We start from the raw sequence: 22,253 nt of genomic DNA on the forward strand, positions 1-22,253 counted from the left end.
AGGATTGTTATTGGAAGCATTCCTCACTTTGCACCAGGATCCCGTTCTTTAATGCCAGGCTTGGTGTAAAATTGTTTATGGTTTTAGAACAACAGAATCTGAAATTCATTTAGCGGTTCCTCTTCTTAACATCGCCCATATAAACTGAGCACTGGAGCCAAACCACATGTTACTGTTGAAGCCCAAGGCCACCCCGGCAAGCCAAAGAAGCACATGGAGCATCTGCCAGGGATGAGGGATCCTGCCACGTGAATTATGGAATTGCATTGCTCCATTCTGGTGAGCTAGCTGGAGTTCTTTGAGGCTGTTGGACAGTTGCTGCAGCAAGACCGGTCAATTGGCCGATTGCCTGCTTGCTGACCTTGCAGCGGTCGTGTGCGCTCTCCAGAGTGAAAAGAGAGCCTGCTTTATTATGCTTGTATTAATCATCAACCGCTGGCTTTCTGACACTCTTCACAGGAAAGTCTTTGTCAGGGGAACAGCATTCTGTCTTTGCAAGCTGTTTCATTTGCCAGAAAGAAATATTGTAAACTGAAGCTTTTCTCAAGAAGCTCAATTACATAACTGCCCCCCCCCCAAAAAAAAAACAAAACAAAAAAAAACATTGACCACATGGTAAAAATACAGTTGGTTCTTATGATCTGCAGCTTGGCAATGAGGTAAGCATGCTACAATATGTAAGAGTCTTAGCTCAGGCACTTCTTCGGCCTTATGTCAAAAGAGGCTCTGATTTGATTCTTGAATATGTATAATTTTTTAGAAATAGTCATCGTAGAGCAGGGGTTTCCAATCCTGTTCCTGTCCTGCAGAGTTTAGTTCCAATCCTATCCTAATCAAACACCTGAACCAGCTAACTGAGGTCTTCAGGTTTACTAAAAAAAACTTCCTGGCAGGTGTGTTGGGGCAGGTTTTTAGCTGAACTCTGCAGGACGTTGGACCCCCAGGAGCAGGATTGTACACCCCTGCTATAGAGGGCTTCAGATACATATCAAAATGATGCAGAGTTAAGAGCAGTTGATACATACCTGATAGGCAGGAGGGTGTTTGTGATGGAGGGGGTCCAGCAGAAGGACTGTCAGGTACTAAGGTGGAAGGGAAAATCAACATCTGCTGCAGGGAGCTCTGCTCTCTCCGATATACTACTGATAGATTCAGGCATCACCTTCTAAAGACTATTCCAGAGAAAATTGGGATATCATGATGAGACATATTAACGTAAAGAAATTCAAATCTTCAAGCAATAGCTGACAGGATTACTTCTTGTCAAGGACTCAACTTTTAAAGCCACAACCAACAGCAACATAATTCTAGATGCATGCTTTGTAAATTCAATCCTTCTGCTTATATTGGCTTATGGAGATCCTTTCTTGACACCAGAAGCATGTTTCCCATTAATCAAGGGACTATCTGACTAAACTAGGGACATAAGGACTCATAATTCAGCATTTTATGTAGGTGAGAACAAGGCACTGAATGTCAAGAGTGCTTTACAGGTAATAGAGTGCTGTTGCACTGAGAGACACCTGCAGCCTCTATTTTAGCCCTGGCTGAGGTTTTTTCTGTGTGCACTGAAATTAGTGGTGTCGTAGCACTATAAAAGTGCTCAGACATCTGTTGGCTATGTTGGGAGTCAGTTTTTATGTTTGTAATGACACATTAAACTCAGTGTTTCCTCCCATCTTGTTCCAGAAACGTGTGCCAGTGGAGCTGTCTAAATGAGTGTGTGCTTTGTTTCTTCTTTGTTTTGGGCCAAGATCTCCCCTTAGATGTGGCATTATATGATCCAATAATTCCCTCAACATCCTAATTAGGTTGCGTGTGTGTGTGTGTGTGTGTGTGTGTGTATGGGTGCTAAACAGTGGCTGTCTGTCGCCTCTGGCCCAGCTGGAGTGAGGCCATACATGGGTACTATGTCTCTACTGTGCTGGCACATTGCCCCGCCTCCACATGCTTGAGCTGACACCCCATTGGCCCTCACCACAAACGGAAGCTTGGCTATCAGCTGAGGTTGGCACTGTGATGACTTTTAGCTGAAGGAAACTCAGTTGCATAAGGGATGCTGTTCTGTGTGCTTATACATCCTGCATTCCAGTTTGCATACTGTGCATCCTAAAAACTATGCAAGATTAGAATTAGCACAACTCGGATCATAGTATGTTAAAATTGTAAGTCAAAAGTGTGTTGATGATATGCAATTCCATTTGATTTTAGATTTAAAGTGTGAATCCATGTACGCTGAAATTGCCCACAACCCCTTATGCAACGTAAGATGACAATTTTGTGGATGTTAAATGTCAGTGAACATGTCATTTTAAGGTAATCAATTTAGCAACTCATACATAACAACTGGATTGGAAACACAATCTTTACTGATTTTCTTCACCAAGATTTTTTCTTTTCACTTGTAATCAGTTCTTCGATATTGGATATACTGATACATGATATACTGGATGCCACTTGGTTACCTTGTTAACTGGTAAAGTAACTTAACATTTTAGTTGAACAATAAATAAAAACTATTTCTGCACATTGGTTACTAGGTGCTTATAAATAATCAGTATCGGTTCCAATCGTAAAGAAACAATATTAGTTCATTTTTAAAACATATTTTTACATCACTAACAAACTAGCATAAAATTTGCAGTATGGAGTGCAACTTCAGGCTGTTCTCGAGTGTTTCTCAGTATTTATAACTTTATTTTATTCAAATCTAAAGAATGCACTTTTAATTGTTGTTTTAACAAACCACAGAAACCCCTGAAGCATGCTGGTGTAGATCCTGATTAACCTGCTTTGGTTTGCTACAATATGCAAATGTTGTCACCTAGACCGCTGGCATAAACTGTGCATTCTATATTGTAGAGTAATTGAGCTCTTCCATAAGTGCAACATTGTCTGATTCGTCATTCCTCGGTATGTCATTTATTTTGTTCATGCGAATATAGCTTTAAGGAGAATAACTGCGCATTGTGTACAAGAAAGATACACTTATTATGACATGTCCTGACAGTGGAAGCATAGCAAAGTGGTTGAACAGGATTTCTTCTCACACTGTGAGTGTCCAAGTATGCATGCATAGATGTGTGAGCAATGCTAATTTGGCTTTTAATTTTTAATTTTTGAGAATAGCGCCCTAGTGAGCTTGTAACTGATAGAATAAGCATAAACTATTGCTTTAGATGATTGGTTTTGTTTTGAACAATAAACACTGAGAGTTGTGACCTGTGCAGCACGTGAAAGTTTAATTCTTGCCAGGACTTGCACTGTGTAAGTGAAGACTCTCTGAAAGAGAAAAGTTTGTTCTTAGCTTGCACTCTTCCAACCGGGTAAACATGAGAGGAAAACAGAAGAAATCATGGTCTGTCTTAGTTTACAGGTTTGCGTGGAACTTTATTAGTTTTCACAATTGTCAGCTTAGATTTCCAACGACTGACTATGACTGATAAGTGAGGTCGTAGGTTTTTTCTTATGAATTTAGTTTTGATATAATTACTTTTATTAATTGTTAAAATGAATCATTTAAGTCATTATTATGTTTTTACCGTCTTCTCAAGACCCATTTCACTGCACATGTCAACTAGCTGACTTTGAATATGTGTATTTTTGCACAAATTTTCACATACACTATACTGCTACTGATCATAAACATACTCCACGCAGGCATTGGCCTCCTGTCATGTCATTCACAACTTTCTTTCTCTGTCTGTCTTTCTTCTGCTTCATTTTGCTCAAGCCATTCCCCTCCCCATCTCTCCTCCTCTTAACTACTTGTGCAGAGTTAATGGACTGTTTTGGCTGGACTCCAACCACTGAGTGTCACCTCATTAGTGTTTCTCTCAACAGGAGCTACGTACAGCAGAATGTCATTGGTTCCCCCCTTCTGCTTCCTCCGTCCTCGTCCGTAGAAGCCTCCATGAATGGGGAAATGAAATGTGCATGCATAATTGAATCTATAGTCTCAGTCTCTCCATCCCTCCCTCCCTCTCTCTTTCTCTTCACTCCTCCCTTCCTCACGTCTGATGGCTACAAAAAGGCTTGGCCATTTGCCACAGCTACGGATGGATCAAGCCAATGGTGGCATCCCACGACTCCACACACACTCATGCAAATGGACCGTTCACTCGACCAATCAAACAACAATACGAGCAGAAGTGATACACTATCAGGGGGCATTTCGGGGAGGTTTGGTCAACACTTGTCAACTTTATTGATGTGTGTTATGATGACTAGGAACTAAGGTCCCTTTGGAAAGAAAGTGTGACTAAAGTTTGTAAGGCCAGACACAGCAGTTGTAGACGAGTTAGATTTGACATGACCTCTATAGGCTTTCTTTGTTACTGAGGTGGAAAGTGCGCACACACACACACACACAGTGCTGTCACAGCGGTCTGGTTATTTTTAACGTGACGGATGAACCACCCTGGGTTCAGTGTTGTGCTGACATGGGAACATGTGTACATCAGTGCTCTCTGCGTGATGCAGTGTGCATCTCAGCCATTGTGTATCTGTATGGCTATATGTCTTTATTAACACAGTGTGTTATTGTGAATATGTGTGCCCGAAGTTGGACGTGTATGTGTGTGTGGAAGGTGCCCTGAGTGACTTGTTTTCCCAGACACTTCTTTTATTTGCACTTTTTTGAGCCACAGAATGCAGTCTGAAATGCACACAATTTATCTTTTGTTTAAGTCTTGCTCTCTCTTTCTCTCTTTCTCTCTCTCTCTCTATCTCTCTCTCTCTGTCTAGTTTGTCCAAGCATGATCCACCCCACTCCTATTTAACAGCCCGTCCTGTCTCTACTATTGTTAGGTTCTTCTTTTCAACTCTGTCTCTCTTTCCCACCCCCTTTCTTTCTCTCTTTCTGCTCAATCATTCATCCCTGGAGATTCTGACTTTAGCCTCTCCTCTTCATGTCTGCAATCAAGTGCTTGAACTCGGGCGGGAAACTGAGGCCAACTGAGGATGTGCGGCTGGGGATAAACTTTTCTTTTTTTGGAAAGGATTGGGTGAGGCGGGGTATATGTGTCTGTCATTCGGGCTTTGGTTTCCCACTTTCACACCGTGTCTGTGTTTTGTGTGTGTGTGTGTGTGTGTGTGTGTGAGTAGATAGTGTCTCAGAGAGGGCCAGTGTATGTTTCAGACCGTGTCTGTGTAAAGTCTGATCTGTGACATGCAGACCCTTGTGAAAGGATACTCGATAGGAGAAAATTGGGCTGCAATCTAATCAGAGCCTATAATAAAAACAGTCTAATTATAGACCTAAAGATTTTCAAATGCAGGAAACCCACTAAACATTTACATTTACAAATATTTACATTTACTTTACTTGTATTTTAAACAGGCCTATTTAAATACATATTTAAATTAATATCCCTTTGTATAATATACATTACCCCTTAAAAGTTTGGGGTAAGGTATTTATTTGTTTACTGTGCTAACAGTAAGAAAAGTTTTTTAAGAGCAAATCCGCATACTAAAGAGTCTGGAGTAATGGCTGCAGAACATTCAGCTTTGCCATCACAGGAATAAATTAATTTCAAAATGTATCCAAATAGCAAACGTTTATTTTGAGTTGTACACTCTAAAAAATGCCGAGTTAAATACAACCCAGTGCTGGGTAAATATTGGACAGAACACATGCTGGGTTCTTTTCAATCAACAGTTGGGTTAAATGTTTAACCCAACCTTCTGGTCAGTAACCCAACCGCTGACTCAAAACAACCCAATTGCTGGATTTATCCATATTTTACCCAGCGCTGGGTTGTATTTAACCCAGAATTTTAGAGTGTAATAACATTTCACAGTATTGCTGTTTTAATTTCATATTTGATTGAATAAATGTTGATTTTTGATCAAATGTTTGCACCCTAGTTGAGCATAAGACAATAAAAATCTTACCAACCCTCTTAACAAACTTTTGAATGGTAGTGTATAATATATATTTCTTTATTCACATTTGTGTAGCATATTTATGTTATGCCTATTTATAATTTAGTTTGTTAAAACGGATAAAATGCTGCAATGCAGTTTTGAGCAAAATTGCAGCAATACAGTTATCAAATTGAGTTTCAATTTTTAATTATGTAAGAAGAAATATAAGAAATGTATGGTTTGTGGTCATTATACAAGAATAAAATAGGTGTTTGACCAATAACAGTTAAGTATTCTAGTGTGTGGTGTGTAGTATTCATGCAGAACTGAGCAATTATTTATTTATTTGCATTTAAGATTTTTGCATTATATAAATCATAAAAGCATCTAATACATGTAGTATTAATTAACAAAATACTTTGGCATAGACACATTACACTTAGCATGCATAATATTTCTTAGAGTTGATATTTTGTTATTTAAATGGTTACTTAAATTTACAGAAGTGAGGTGGCATTAACTGCACTATGAAATGACCATCAGCTTATCTGTAGTTGTGCTTTTAGATAAGATGCCTGCTGGCACGAGTCTTATCTGACATTCACGCTCTAGAGCTCTAGCTGGCATGCTGCTCATTATATCTGTGTTTGGGTTATAGCAAACTTTGATAAAGAGCTGTGATTTATCAACAGTTGCTGTAATGAAGAGAGGGAGAAAGTGCATAGAGTAACAGATAGAGAAATATACACATCTGAAAGATTGATGTATATAGGCACTTTTTGCTGTATGTGCACTAATGTCACAGCCATAGTGCGAGGTTACAAGAGTGGGTGAGTGACCAGCACACACAAACACACTCTCAGTCGCTGGATGTCACTCACTCACACACTATACTCACACAATATTTACAAGATTGCAGCTGTACCGTTCCAAATATTTCGGCCAGGACTGCCCATAATTAGGAGATATTTTTACCTCTTAGTCTCCTCTGCCCTCTCTCTCTCTCTCTCTCTCCCTCCCTCCCTCTGCTTGGCTCAGGACTCAGGATAGAGTAAGAGGAGAGAGAGTGTTCTTGGCTCAGTCCTGGTTTCTTTGGCAAACATAACAGTACATGTGTGCAGCTTTCTAAAATGGCTGCCAGACGCCTCCTCCTGAAATGTCGACGGTATGCACGTGTCAGGTCTGTTTGCGCGTGCATTTACGTGCATGGGGTGGGGGTGTGATACATTGAATTAAAGTTGCTGAAGTATGTGATAGCTCTCAACCACGCACAAAACAAAGACTGCTTAGATTACGCAGGAACGGAGCCAAGTGTAAGTGTGTGCGCTTGCAGGTTTGGGTTCATAGATCCCAGATTCAGGTATGGAGGTATTCATCCTGCATAATGACATTACCTTACGTTGCGGGTGGAAGAAGTGCAGAAGGTATAATTGTGACAGCTGTATGGATGCTATCCAACAGATAAGGTGGCACAAAGATACATTGATGCATCGTATTTATGAAGCTCACGCGATCTGCAATGAGCTCATCATGCTTCTATTCATGTAGATATGATCCTAGATCAGATGACTTCATCTTAGATTTTAAGTTGCCAAGGCAAGCGACACTATTACTTTTGTTTGCACTATTCAACAAACCCATAACTTTAAAGGCATAGTTCACCCAAGAAGGAAAATTCTGTTATCATTTACTCTCCCTCGCATAGACTTTGCTGAACACACAATATATTTTTGAAGAAAATTGCAAACCAAACTATTTTGGTACCCATTGACTTACATTGTTTGGATAAAGAAAAGATACTTTTATGTTCCACAAAGGACAGAAAATTACGCAGGTTTGAAATGTCATGAGGGTAAGAATGACAGAATTTTTTTAGCATGGTGACACCAACCCGATGGTTGTCAAGCCATCATCGAGGGTCTGTGATGTTGAATTGGCACAAACTAAAGAAAGTGAAGACCAACCAATGAACATGATTCATATTCGGTCACACTTTAGTTTTGGGACCAATTCTCCTTGTTAGATATTAACTACAATGTTTGCCTCGATAAACTCCTAATTTGCTGCTTATAAATAGTTAGTGAGGTAGTTAAGTTTAATTGTGGGGTAGGATTAAGGAATCTAAAATCTTGATTCATGCAGAATAAAGCATTAATATGTGTTTAATTAATACTATTAAACAGCCAATATGCTAGTAACATTCATGCTAATACGCAAGTAGTTAAAAGTGAGAATTGGTCCCTAAACTATGTTATCTCATATCCAAAATGATAAACAAGCGTAAGACTGTATATCCAAAGTCCTAGTTCCAGTTTTCCAATAGGGTCTGGCTGCAGACATACTGGGCGAGTAGAGCTCCAGTCGAGCGGAAATACGTCCCCTCCACTAGCGACACGTCCGCCACGTTGGTCCGGGTAAGACTGCCTTAAAAACAAATGGAGGTAAACGGAGGAACTGCGTTTTTTTCTGGAAAACCATGATAACGTTTACATTTATCAGCCGATTTTAGTGGTTTGTAATCTACGTGGAATTAAAAATAATTCTGTCTCCAGTTATTTAGTTAGACTTGGAAAGTAATTAATTTTCGTTAGAAATTGTGAAAGCGTACACTTGTTGATTTGGCTTTTTTTTTTCTTCTGGTGACAATTCTAATATTAATTTAGTATAACTGTGATATATATATATATATATATATGTAATATAATCTTATGTACATTAAATGAAATGAAGTTTTTTCTTTGTTGAAATTGCTTTCTCTGTCTTCAACCCCAACATTTGAGCTTTTCTTGTGCCTCAGGTCAGAACACAGCTCATTCCCATTGAAATACTGGAAACCAATCGAAATAATACATCTTTAAGTAATGATAATTGACCAATACTGATAAAATGGAATAAAATCAGTAAATACAAATCAAAAATTGACACACTGGTAGTCTGTTTTCTATATTTTCAAAGCAGGAGACCGATATAAACCCCACACCAAACAATAAGAAATGTAACTGTTAATCCTTCATGGATCCAGTGTGGTAAAACATTATGCACTGACACAGTGCAGTGTAATAGAGTAAAAATATAGTAAAAGTGATATGTGATTTTTAAAAAGTATATGTAGTATAAATTGTACTAGAGTGATAATAAAATAGTGAGTACAACAGTACAATAACATATAAGTGATAATAATAGATTTATAATAGGTTTAGAACAGGTTTCAGTTGCATTCCCTGAGAATAGAGTGTTTAAGTTGTGATGTCAAAACCTGACTAATACTGTAAAGACTAGTTCTCCGTTGGTTCCCTCAAGGTTTTCCATAATCAGAATCAGAATTAGCTGTATGTTTGCACGTACGAGGAATTTGTTTTAGTGACAGAAGCTACAGTGCAACAGAATGACAGCGACAGGACAAGACACAGATAATACAAATAATAATATACAAAATAGAGAATGTGCAAAATAGCACAAACACAGTATACAAAATAGACAATTTACTATGTGCAGGTATGTTAGGTGCAAATTTGAAATGTAATAAGTATGTGTGTTAAATAAATAAATGTATGATAGTGTTTCATGTTTATTGTTAACATGAAATATAAACATGAAATTATAATGTGGTTTCACAAAACAATTTATAAAATAAGGTCTGTAATAAACATAACTTGACAATACTTTTACTCTACCATGCAAATTACACACACCCATGCTGAAAATGCAAATTTTCAAGCAGTTAACAAAAATAAACAAATCTTGGTCATTAATAGCCTACGATTTTTCTCTGCATCGCTATTTCATATGAAATAATAGAAACATTCTATACAAACTCAAATCTTTTTTTAAGAACTAGTTTGACAACAATATTAAATTGTTTAGTCAGTTATAAAAACAAAGAAGGAACACTCTTTTCTTATGAATTCCTTTCTTATTGTAAAATATAAATTCCTCAAAGAGAGTTCTCAATTGTTATTGGCTCAATCCCTTCAGGTACTCACATGTTAGGTATTGATAAAGCCCATTCTCCCAATTCAGCGTCTCTTGATGTTACTATTGTTGTTTTACGTTGGTTAAATGTGGTTTTCATGAAATCCCTTATGTTTTGTCTCCATTTTATTAAATGGAAAATTGATTTGCTGGAGAAACGTGTGGTTGTTACTGCAGAAAATTCTTATAAGCTCATTCACAGATTTTAGCAAATCATTATTTACAAAAAATTAAATGTAAATTGTATTTTTTGCAATGAATATGAAGAAACTGCACTTATTTTGGCACTGTACATATTCCGTTACACTATGGTGTAAAGTTCAAAATTTTATCAATGAAAATATTCAGTGTTTAAGACCTTTTTCTCTCCTATGGGAACATGTACTCTTTTATTTCTTTCCAAGAGGAGCAGTATTTTTACTTCATTTATTTACTTATACTGTGAGCCAAATTTAATCTAATAAGAATCTAATCTAAATCTAATAAGAAACCTAATTTATGGATTTGTTGGCTGAACTACAGTATCAGAGACTCTTTGAATAAGAAAGCTGTAAGGTCTTTGAAAGCTTGTGAACTTTGTATTTATTTTATTTTGATACTGTATGTATACGTACGTACATACATACGTATGTAGCTTGTGTCTTTGAACTTTTATGCTTACCTCCCCCTGGCAACTCCTATTTGTTGTAATTTATTTTTATGTTTATTTTTATATGTTGTAACATCTTTTTGATGTTATTTCTTGATAAAATATTGTATGTTATAAAAGCCCAATAGCATTTCGAGGGGGGTCCCCCGGTGAAAATCCCACTCCATGTGCGTAAAATTCACGTTTTTTTTGGCGAGGTTTCCTTGGTAAATTCGCATAAATATCACGTTATTGGGTTCGCTTCAACCCGTGGACATGAAAAACAACTCGCGGCAACTGATTTTAAAGTAGCCCAATTCCGAGGGAAAACTGAGTGGAGGTGACGTACTTCCTGTTCGAGAGTGGAGCTCCACTCGCCCACGGTCTGCAGCCAGACCCATCTATAGTTTTCCGTTTTGAATGACAAATATAGACTACTGCCACCTGATGGTATGGAGAGTTATTTCCTCTCACACAGAACGTACGGCTGTAGGCTTTCATTGCCACTAGTTCACAGTGTGTCACAGCCTTTAAGGAGAACTCAGCTGCTGCTTTTCTAACCCATCAGGCTTTTAATTGTCACCTGGAGGATGATACTACAGGTGAAAAAATGCCATCAAGTTTTTTAGGGAACAATATGATGGTACTTGGGAGTGGACTCTTTTGACTCTTATGGGCCAGTGAGCAATGACCTAGCAAACCTAACCACCAGGAATAGCAACCACATTACAATGCTACAAACCACAACCTTAGAAACTGCACTGCAATTCCATGGAATCTATTCAGAGCACCCTACCATCAGGGCAAAGAGTATTTTTACGTGCAAACAGGTCACATTTTCTTTATAAAAATGCAATTAAACCTTACATTTCTTATGGGTTACTGTGCAAAGAAAGAAAATATTAATTTCTCCTCTGTCTGCCCTCTCCCTTCCTTGTTCTCTCCTTGGACAGTTTATTTGTTTAAACAAGTGGCAGGGCTGTTGGGTGCCAAGGGTTGTTGTGCTTGGAGAAGCTTATAATGTTTCTGGGAGCTGTGTCTCTTTTACACACATACACATAGACACACAATCAACTTCACCCTGGCCAAACTGTTTAAATGTTGTTCAAAATCCCTTACCACGTGTAAAACACAACTGTGTGTGTGTGTGTATTTATATACTGTATATCTATATATATATATATTAGTGTCTTTTAAAAATTACAAAAGAGCTGGCATTTGTAGATATATTATGGCAAAACATAAATGTTATTTAATATTTAATACAAAAATATTGAATATCCTGCTGAAATGAACCATGGTTAATTTAGTTTATATCATTGCGTACCGTAGCAGTGTATCTGGATCAGAGCTATTTAACTGTGTGTACCAGCTGTTACATTGTTGTGCTCTCTGTTTAATCACTCAACATCCATGCAAGTTTGTATTTAGAGATGCAAGCTATTCCTTCATCTTCCTTCTTTTTTTTTCTCTCTTTTGGGGCATCGGCATGGTAGGAGATGTCTTTAAGCAGACTGATGGATGGTGTAGAACTTGTATGTGAATTGGGGGGTTGGCATAGGAACAGGCACTGTCACAATAGTGTCACAATAATGCTTCAGACCAATCAAAGATCAACCTGCTCAAAAAAATGTCAAGGCTTAATGCAGAAATAGCTCTTAAAAAATCTCACAAATTCACTAGAAAACAAACTCGGGGCTTTTTTCTTCTTATTAATGTATGTTGTTCCCTTCCTTTCTTTGTCATTGTTGAGCTGACGCCAAGAACATTCCGTATTTGCAGCTAGGCCTAATGGTCATTTTTGAGGGGGTGGGATTTATTTCTCTCTCTGTTTCTTTACCTCTCCCCTTTAACTTTCACTTCTGAAATGGAGCTCAAGGAGAAAAGGAACTCATTTTTTTTCTTTTGCATTTTGTATTTACTGGCCAAGCCAATATATTTGCATCTTAAGATTGCATTGGCTGATAACAGTGTCAAGATTACAAGACACCCTGTGATGGGTTGTTTAGACATTGCATTGTATTGGTAACATATCAGATCTTGACTGATATGACTTTTTTAATGCTTATAGAATCATTCCATATTGGATATATATTGACTTATATTGATTAATTCATAATTAATTGTACAAGCTCATTTTTCTGTTTTTACACTACTTTTGCTGTCATCTAACATTTACCTAAATTGAATTTAGATTGTAATATCAGCCACAACATGAAAATACTTATTGCTTTATTGCTACCAGTGATTTTATATCAGAGCATCAATAATATTATGCTTGTTGTGATCTTGAAAAAGCTAATTATTAGTCCCTGATAAGACTGGGTGAATGTGCTGGAGGTGTGTCATTAGCAGTAGAATCTAGTGAGGGCCCTCCTAAAGGTTCTGTAAGGTAACATTATTAATCATGTGAATATTAAAGCACACATCAGCAACAGACAGGATTCTTCTAATCTACAGGATAACCCCCACTCTCTTCTTTTGCTCACACCCTACAAGGTGGAGCGAGTTTTGCACATGTGTGTCTCCATTTGACTTTTGTGAGGAACGTTTCAGCTTTGCATTTGCCTGTTCTTACATTCTGGGATTAGGTTTAGGGGGCAAGCACTTTTTCACACAGGGCCATGTGGGTTTGGAATTTGTTTTCCCTTCATAATAAAAAACTTCATTCAAAAACTGCATGTTGTGTTTACTTGTGTTATCTTTGATTAATATTTAAATTAGTTTGATCTGAAACATTAAAGTGTGACAAACATGCAAAAAAATAAAAAATCAGGAAGGGGGCCAACACTTTTTCACACTGTATATATATAAATGAATAAGACATATTTCAGATATATATTAAAGTAAAATCCATGTTGTAAAAATTTCAGTTTATTTCTAGGTTTAAATGGAAAAATATCCCAGTTTTAAGTGTGGTCTTTTGGACCATATTTATTCTTCATACATTATGTATTTCTATTGCTCTGATATAGATTTTTTTCTGATTTGTTAATGTCTAAGGCATCAACAAAAACAATAAGAGCTAAACAAACATGAGAAAACATTGCAAGTGGATGATAAATTACAGTGAAGTGCAGTACTGTCATCTGTAGATCTACTGATCATTCTGGGTTTTGTGTTTTAATCCACCACCTTTATTTGTGTTTTCAGACTTGCAACAGTCAGGAAGTCCTAGCAACAATGAGCCTGGCAAGAACCCTCCAGGTATGTCAACACAATATAGAAATGCACTAACATCTGCAGTAAACTACTGCCAGGTGCTGGTATACCCTTAATAATGACACACTATAGAACACTTAAGGTCTCATACAGATAAATCTGCTAAACCTCCTGCATGACGTCCGTGTTAGGTGGTTGTTTCAGTCTCATTATTCATTATTTCATGTTGGTTACCACAGTCATAGAAAATCTGTTTTTAAAATTGTGATTTTATTTTATTTTTAATTTCTAGGGGTGGGAATCCCCAGACACCCCACGATGTGATATTATTGCTGGGTATTGAGAAAACATATATTGCAAAATTTGCCATTAACAAATCCTTTAAATGAGGTCTCAAATAAACTCTTCAAATATATTTTAATTTGATTATTTAACAGCTGCATTACAGCTAAACTTAAAATAAATGCCCTCAAATTCATATCTTTCAGAGAAACAGGCTTATTTGATCAGAATATGTTGGTTTTGACCATAATTATACTTGGTTCTCAGCACAAATTAAAGTCAACTGCAAAGCCACCATGTAATGTCTGTGATTTTTACAAGAAAAACAAAAATTACCATTTATATAAAACAAGCCATGTCATGACATCACCAGTCCGGTCAGATCTTAGTTTGAGCAGGTTTTGCTGATGGTATGTGGAGCGGGTAGTGGATCCCGTCTAACAGTGTCTATTTGTCATGCCAGCTAAACCTGTGTTGGTTCCCTTGGACTCACTTGTGTTTTCCTTTCCTTTCTTTCCTTTTCTTTTTTTGGCGGTATGTAATGTGTAAAGAATGAAAATAATGGAGAGTGTAATTAGTTCTTTACCTCAAGAGTAGGTTGTGCGTTTGCCCCTGCCAAGTAAAATAAAGCTCTCGGGCCACAACATAGACCCAACTAGTGCTGCTACTATGGAAACCCTGGCCCTCACTGCACTTCCTATTGGGCTTTGTGGTGCATTGTGGGAAAGACTTGGACATCCTGGCATGCTCTGTGGGGCTGGTCTTTTTTAAACATGAGTCTGGAATGCAGTGTTAAGTATTAGTTGGCTTTCTCTGAACCTAATCAATCTAGTCTGTACATATTACAAGTCACAGTTAGTGTTGTCATGTTCCTGAAAGAAAATATTAAATGGTGATATGGACAAAGGATTATTTGTTTAATCTAATCTGTGAAAACTAAAATATTTTCACTCAGATGCCTGCTTATCAAATACACATAATTTTAAATGTCCTTGTGTATGTGTGAAGTAAGGACATGTATCTGAAGAAAATTCTCTTGTCTCCCACAGTTTACTTGGAAGACAGCTTTGTTAAATCAGGGGTCTTTAGTGTTTCGGAGCTGGTTAGAGTATCCAGAAGTAAGTATCCCTCTCTCTACACACACACACACACACACACACACACATACATACTGATTTTACTACTGTATGTTAGTAAGGGCATTTCATATCCCAGCGCTGAGTGAAATATGGACAAACCCAGCGGTTGGGTTAAATGTTTAACCTAAACTTCTGGATAGTTTTATTTAACTCAACTATTGTTTAAAAATTACTATATGGCTGTATTAAAATGAACCCAATCAAAAGGTGAACATTTAGTAATAAGCACTTGAAAAATGTGTATTATTTAATTATTATTTATTTAACATATTAATAAATGTTAATTTCCAACCTATTTTGGGTTCATTTTAAACAGAAAATATAGTATTTTTTAAGCAATAGTTCTGTTGAATAAAACTATCCAGAAGTTTGGGTTAAACATTTAAAACAACCCAGTTGCTGGGTTTGTCCATATTTCACCCAGTGCTGGGTTGTTTTAACCCAGCATTTTTTAGAGTGCAGACACACTGTTTTTTACAGAAGTAAAGATAATTCTGTTGAAGTCAATAGATTTCATGTAAAACATGACACTCAAATAGCATGGACCACTTCATATATGCTGACAAGCTGACATTTTTAACTATATCTGTTGGGACATTATCAAAAATGTGACTCTCACAAGTATTTAAAAAAGCATAAAAACATAAAATTGATATCCATTTTATGATTATATTTGTATGAATTTTTGTATAATTTATGAATTTAGGGATGATGTCTTCAAAGGGAATTTCTGTAAAATTTACAGATAGTTTTGACAGTTTCATCTCACAAGTATAGCTAAAGTAAACATACAAAGCAACACAACCAGTGTGCTTTATGCCTAAGCATTCCTGATTTAGCAAGGGAGGGACTTGCTCAGAACATGTGTGGAAAATCCAGTCTGGCGAGTCCTGTGTGTGTGTGTGTGTGTGTGTGTGTGTGTGTGTGTTCACTAGTTTTGGTGCACAAACACAGTAGTTTATGTGTCGACATGCCTGCCTTCACCATGACAGATGTTCCAGAAGGAATCTTCCTCCGATGGCTGAGGACAGTTTTGCCCTCAGGCAAGATTTGTACAAATTGCCAAAGGGGTTATCAGGGCACACACACACAAACACAAAGACACTCGTATTCACCCTAAGGGTGAATGCACTCAGTGACGCTGTAACTGATCCAAGTCACACCTAAATGTAACACAACACTCACGAACACATACACACACACTACAATCAATGTGGCTTCAATGATTCTCTGCTGTTTGGAAAGGCTTTCATGCATTAACAGCAGTATAGCCATATGATTTAGAGAATACTGCATGTACCACCAAAAAAAGTTAATTCAAATAAAATCATCTCCTTGAACAAATTGCTAGTTTACTGCATACTTAAGGTCTTAAATGGATAATGTAGTAACCACTGTGTCCTCCTATAATGCAGTTCAGAAAAGGTCAGATAAGGTTATGGTGAACATTCTGTATTGTTGTGATTGCTCATTTTAAGTATAAATGCCATACCTGCTCACTGCATTCATATGGCAGCAGCAGGTCCTGGGCTCATTGCCAGCAGTGACTGACAGTACTTTCACATGTGTTTCTTTCACCTCAGACCCTCAGGCCATATCATGTCATACATGAGAACACACATTCTGCTAAAACTTGATGCTACCTACCCAATCTACTGCAAAGGAGAAAACAAACAAACAAACACACACAAATGTAATATGAAACTAACGCTATTACACCAACAGTTACACAAGCCTTGGATATTAATTCACTAAGAATGTTTTTGGTTTTGTATGGATAAAACATCATAATTGATATCTTAAGTAATTGTGAGACATTTTTCCTGTTTTATTTTCAGGGACGTAAATAATAGAGTACACAGTGTACATTTAATATATGTTTACTTAATATTTGCATTTTAAAATACTTTTTTTGCAGTTGGCAAATATTTGTATTCAGAGAAACTTATGGTAACATGGTGTTATCAGCAGAACATAAAAACCACTGTCGTAATAAACAAACAAATACTGCCAATGAAAGATGTGTCAATTCTACAGTGTACACTAGCCATCTAATAAATCACTTATGCATATTATGAAAGGTACGTACACAATTTGGTATATGTACCTTTCATTAGATTCTTATTGAGCTCTCTTTTCATAAAAGACTAAACTAGCTGTGTCATGCTATTGTATGTAAACAAAGAGGCTAGTGGCAGTGGTTAGACCACTGAATGGTGCTCTGGCTCATGTGGTTTTTTCTGTAGATATGATATCTCTGACACACTTCATACTGTTACAGCTCCTTTCATTCTGTTACAGGCTGTTCTCTCTTAGATTGAGTTACAGCTACAATCATGTTTGGGTTTGCCTTCATGCAGATGTTGCCCTGAAAACAGCATCTAACTGAGAGGAACAAAGAGTGTTTCAAAAGAGATTTAGCCGATTGACTCTTCATGCCAATTGCCAAATGTATGATGTAAGATACTCCACATTTCGACCTATCCCAAACCACTGTTTTTTCTCTCTCTCTTTTCTCACCAGCTCCTATCACACAGGGTGCAGGAGTGAACTTCCCTATGGCTGACATGCCAAGTCAGCCATATTATCAAGACCTGAACTCAGGAGTGAGTTTACACCGGTCCCTCTCGTCACCTCATGGCAGGTTAGCATGCATGTTCAAACAACACATACAAACACATACATAATTAAATCCCTTGTCTTTGTCATTTTGAACCATTTTCAGTAAAGTAAGATTTTGTAACCAGACTTTGCCAAGATCAGCTAAACAAACACAAACGAAGCTATTTTCGTAAATTGAAATATTTCATAGAAATAATTATTTCTTAAAAAAAAAAAAAATCTGTGAAAATTTGACGCACATAAAAAAAAAAAGTTCTTATGTCCTCTGCAGTAAGCGGCCTAAGACGATCCAAGAGGACAGTATGGAGACTAGTCCCACCGGGCCAGACTTCTACCCATCCCCTAGTTCACCGGCCAGCAGACCCTGGCATGAGAGAGATCAAGGTGAGAGAGAGAGACCATTTATAGTCAAGAGTTACTCCTTAGAGCTATTCAGCACTGTTTCTCTCTTAACACTCCCCTTCTCTCCCTCCCCTCTGTGTGAGGATGTTTTCTGTGTAATTTCCCCCTCTTTTCAGATCTCAGTAAAGTGTAATGTTGATAAACTGGTCTTTACTCTTGCAGTACTTTTTTAACTCTTTATTCAAAACTGAACAAAACATCAGTCCGCATCAACCTGTGGCATTTACACAACCTCTGCTGTTCTTCTGAATGCTTATAAAACATTTAAGCAACAAATAATGATTTCCTAAAATTTTGAACTATTGAAAATTGAATTGCTTTGAAATGTCACTTACAATGTCTGTGATTATTGATGAATGGTTTTTTTAGGCTCAGTTTAAGCCTAGTGTAAACAAAAAAATGTTTGGGGGAAAAAAAGAAAATTCATGAAAAACTTGAATGTATATGTAAGAACAAATCCTTTAGATTTAAGTCAGACAAGCCTGGTTTCCTGTCTGCGTGTGTTGGTAATTGATTAGCTATGTTTCCCCCCTCATAAGGGGGATTTGTCTGGCGTGTGGCAACTATTGAACTTGACCTGATCTCTAAAATTGGTATGTCAAAGGTCAGAGCAGGGTTGTGACCTTTGAGTTTAGACACCACATCCAGATGGGAACTGGTTTGGGGGGTGAGGGGGTTGTGGGGGTGGTTGGAGAGAACTCCTATTCTAAAGCTGAGTCTGCACCATTAGTTACCCTCATTACTCACACGCTCATATGCCTGTCACCTATTTTCTTTTTTAGTAGACAGTTTAGAATTTAGCCAAAGGATTGCTATAAGAAGGTTTTAATATATTAAAAACTTTCCCTGGGAATGGTATTTGTATAGTGTGTGTGTTTTCTGGTATATATGGTTTATGAGAACATGTGTGTATTATGACATGGGTACTAACATAAACATTGTTTATGAGGACACTTCCTGTGTCCCTGTAAACCAAATGGCTTACACATAAACATAAAATGGTGTTTATTTATTTATTTTCAAAAATTGCCAGTAGTTTTCTGTAAGGGGTATGTTTAGGGGTAGGTGTAGGTCAAGGGTGTGTGTGTGCTAGAAACAGAAAGCACTCAACTATTTCAACATTTTTTCTTCACCTGTAGTTAATTCAAGTTTCATACTCTTTTCCCTGAAAACAGGACACACCTCCTCCTTGTGTGCACTAGTTTTTGTTGCTTACGTTACGGCTGTCAGTTTAACAGGTTCATTTAGTTTGATAAATTATGAAGAAAAGAAGGTGATGCAAAATTACAGCCTCCAAGTCTATGTTGTAAACATTGACAAACTCAGTTGAATCAATTGCTGTAATTATTTACTCATCTGCCAAAACAGCGACTTTAATTTGGGGATGTTTCTGAACAAATATTGATTCATTTAATCGTGTAATTTCAATGATGTATTATTTTTCATTTTTGTTTTATTTTCTGGATTTTTTCTGATGCCATTGTTTTTCTTAGATGAGCTGTTGTGAGAGATGGGAAGAGGAGGTGGATAGGGTAGAGCCCATGAGAAAGTGGTTTGTTTTGTAAAACCCATATCAGAAGGAGCGAAGCATGAATATTAAAGCCATATGAGGCCTTGACAGAAGGAAACTTCCTCAGCCAAAACCCAGTCTTCATGTGCACAGAAAAACATATACAAACTCGCTGAAACAGTACTATACCGTTCTGATTTCATATCAAATCAACCTGAAAAGAAAATGTAATTGAACCACCACCTCGATTCAGTCGCCAAGCTCTCACTCTCTCCTCTTTTTCTCTGGTATGGAACAGTCCTAGGAATTGATGATGAAAAAACAGATATACGTTTTCCTGACGTGTGTTGTCAGTTCCTTTTCTCCACACGCACATTTGTTTAGGCTTTTTGTGAAGGTTTTTGAGAAAGCAAAATTTCCTTCTGTCACCTTCTTTCTCTATATATGCCGCCCAGCTTCCTTCTCTTCTTCTTTCCTTCCCTCCCTCTCTTCTCAAATGCACATAAGTACACTCCTGAGGGAGCACCATTTTGCCTTCTAACAGCTTATTCTTGTTCTGTTGTTATAGGTGTGACAAAAATATTTTTCTAAAACTTTGTTGAATTCGAACATGTTGAGACAAGGAAATGCAGTCAAAATTTTGTTGAGGAAAAAAAAAACTTAATCCATACGGTTTCATAACCGTTTACAGCCAACAGTGTATCCAGGCTCTTTGTTAAAATGCCCTAACTGCATTTTAGTTGTAGATAATGTTTAGGAAACATTGTTTTTATTGTTCTATGTGATCATCATTTTCTAAATGGAATAGGGCATTTGTGACTCTTTTAATGGGTTTTTTAATATACATTTTAAAATAAAATTATTTAAATATTTTAAAAATAGAATTAAATAAAAAGTACTACAAAATTCTATTTGTTTGGTTGGAAAACTTCTGCCAGCTGAATATTCTTAGTTAATTTTGGACCATGAAAGGACACACAGCCACATGGAATCCCCCTACATTCCAATGCCTTTGTGTTTTTTGTGTGAGATCATTTACCTTTTTCCTGCTATCACAACAACAAGACTGAGAGAGAGTGAGAGAGATGGAGCATTAATGAAGTTCAATATTTAGCATCCGTGCATGTCCAAACACACAATAAGACATGAATAGCGCTTGCTGAAATGTTGTGAGCTCACGGTTCTATTTTCTTCTCCCATCCTCAGTTTTTGTTATTTCGTTATTCTGATTTGACTGCGTGTGCCTCCCCTTCTTTTCGGTTTTCTCATCTCATCTATGATTGTCAGGGAGGAGCGCCAGAGACACACAGGCCAAGCACTATGTCTCCTTCATGTCTGCTGATGAAGAGACTTTCTTGACTCTTGTTGGAAGTAGATATGAAGATAATGTTTTCCTTACACAATCAAACTAGATAGATTATACATTGCATTGCACTACAGAGAGGGAGCACAAAAGAGAAACAGCATAGTGAGACATGAAAATGTCAAAAGAAATTGTGTCCGTATGTTTTTGACTCTGTTTACTTGGACGCTCAGTTCAGTCATTTTTATGCCGATTTAGTCAACTTTTTTCTTTTCTTTTTAAAGTCAATTTTAAAAATGTGTACTTCTGCTCATCCAGTAAATTTGATTTCCTAAATGTATTAATGCTTTGTGCAAGAAGCTTATACTGTATCTGACCTCCCCTGTGTTTTTTATTTTCAGCAGACATGTCCTCTCCCACCATGAAGAAGCCGGAGAAGCCATTATTCAGCCCCACATCTCCACAGGAATCTTCACCTCGGCTCAGCACCTTCCCCCAACACCACCACCCAGGACTGACCACCGTTGGCCATAGCGGTACGACTTTTCTAAAAATACTTCTCACAATCTTTCCCTGATCCAAACTAATTCTGCTGAACCTTCTGAATGCTTATTCTGCCTTACAATACTCCTCAGAATTTCCTATTTACTCTATGAGTTTGGAAATTCATTTGAATGTAATCTTGGAGGGATAGTTCACCCAAAAATGAAAATTCATAATTTACTCACCTTCAAGTTGTTCCTAACCTGTATGAATTTCTGTTAAATGCAAAAGAAGATTTTGACAAACGCTGGTAAGCAAACAGTTGCTGGTAGCCATTATAGTATGGAAAAAATACTATGGAAGTCAAGGGATATCAGTAATTGCTGGGTTACCAATATTCTTCAAAAAATGTTTTCTTTTGTGTTGAACAGAAGAAAGAAATACGTACAGGTTTAAAAAAAACACAAGGGTGGGTAAATAATGAGAGAATTTTATTTAAAATGTTTAATTCTTTTTTACTTCCTGACAAATCAGATTAGCCCAATTAGGGCTAGATCAACACAAGAATGGGAATTAAGTGTGTCCAGTAATTGATGCTTTTATCATTATCATATTGCCGCTAGGAAAAAAAAAGGCCCTTAAAATACGGGGTGGAAAGAAAGTTTGTCACCAGTTTTCCGAAAGCATACAAAAAGAAGTAACTGTTGATTGGCACTTTCTGCAGGCTAGGGTGTCTAACAACCCCTCTTTTTTATGGAATCCAAAAATCCTTTGTTGAACTCCCACATTTTTGGGTGCAGGAAGAATGTTTCCCTTTTTTGTCTGCCAAATTTCCTCGTTTATGATAGTTTTTTTTAGTGCTGTCAAATGATTAATCGC

General features: G+C 37.2%; 1 protein-coding gene across 10 annotated transcripts in view; it reads left to right on the forward strand.

Annotated features, from left to right (window-relative positions):
* LOC306842813 (nuclear factor 1 B-type-like) overlaps nt 1-22,253 on the forward strand; it is a 92,176-nt gene that overhangs the window by 47,722 nt on the left and 22,201 nt on the right. For 5 of the 10 annotated variants that reach the window (XM_079373893.1, XM_079373896.1, XM_079373900.1 and 2 more), the window contains exons 3-7: nt 13,625-13,678; nt 14,965-15,033; nt 17,578-17,698; nt 17,948-18,060; nt 21,293-21,427. In XM_079373893.1, coding sequence (XP_079230019.1) covers nt 13,625-13,678; nt 14,965-15,033; nt 17,578-17,698; nt 17,948-18,060; nt 21,293-21,427 — 492 coding nt within the window. The remainder of the gene's footprint in view (nt 1-13,624; nt 13,679-14,964; nt 15,034-17,577; nt 17,699-17,947; nt 18,061-21,292; nt 21,428-22,253) is intronic. The other 5 variants (XM_079373891.1, XM_079373892.1, XM_079373897.1 and 2 more) reach the window with 1 other exon arrangement.

The sequence above is a fragment of the Barbus barbus genome (genome assembly GCF_936440315.1).
Source record: "Barbus barbus genome assembly, chromosome: 2".
Classification (NCBI taxonomy): domain Eukaryota; kingdom Metazoa; phylum Chordata; class Actinopteri; order Cypriniformes; family Cyprinidae; genus Barbus; species Barbus barbus.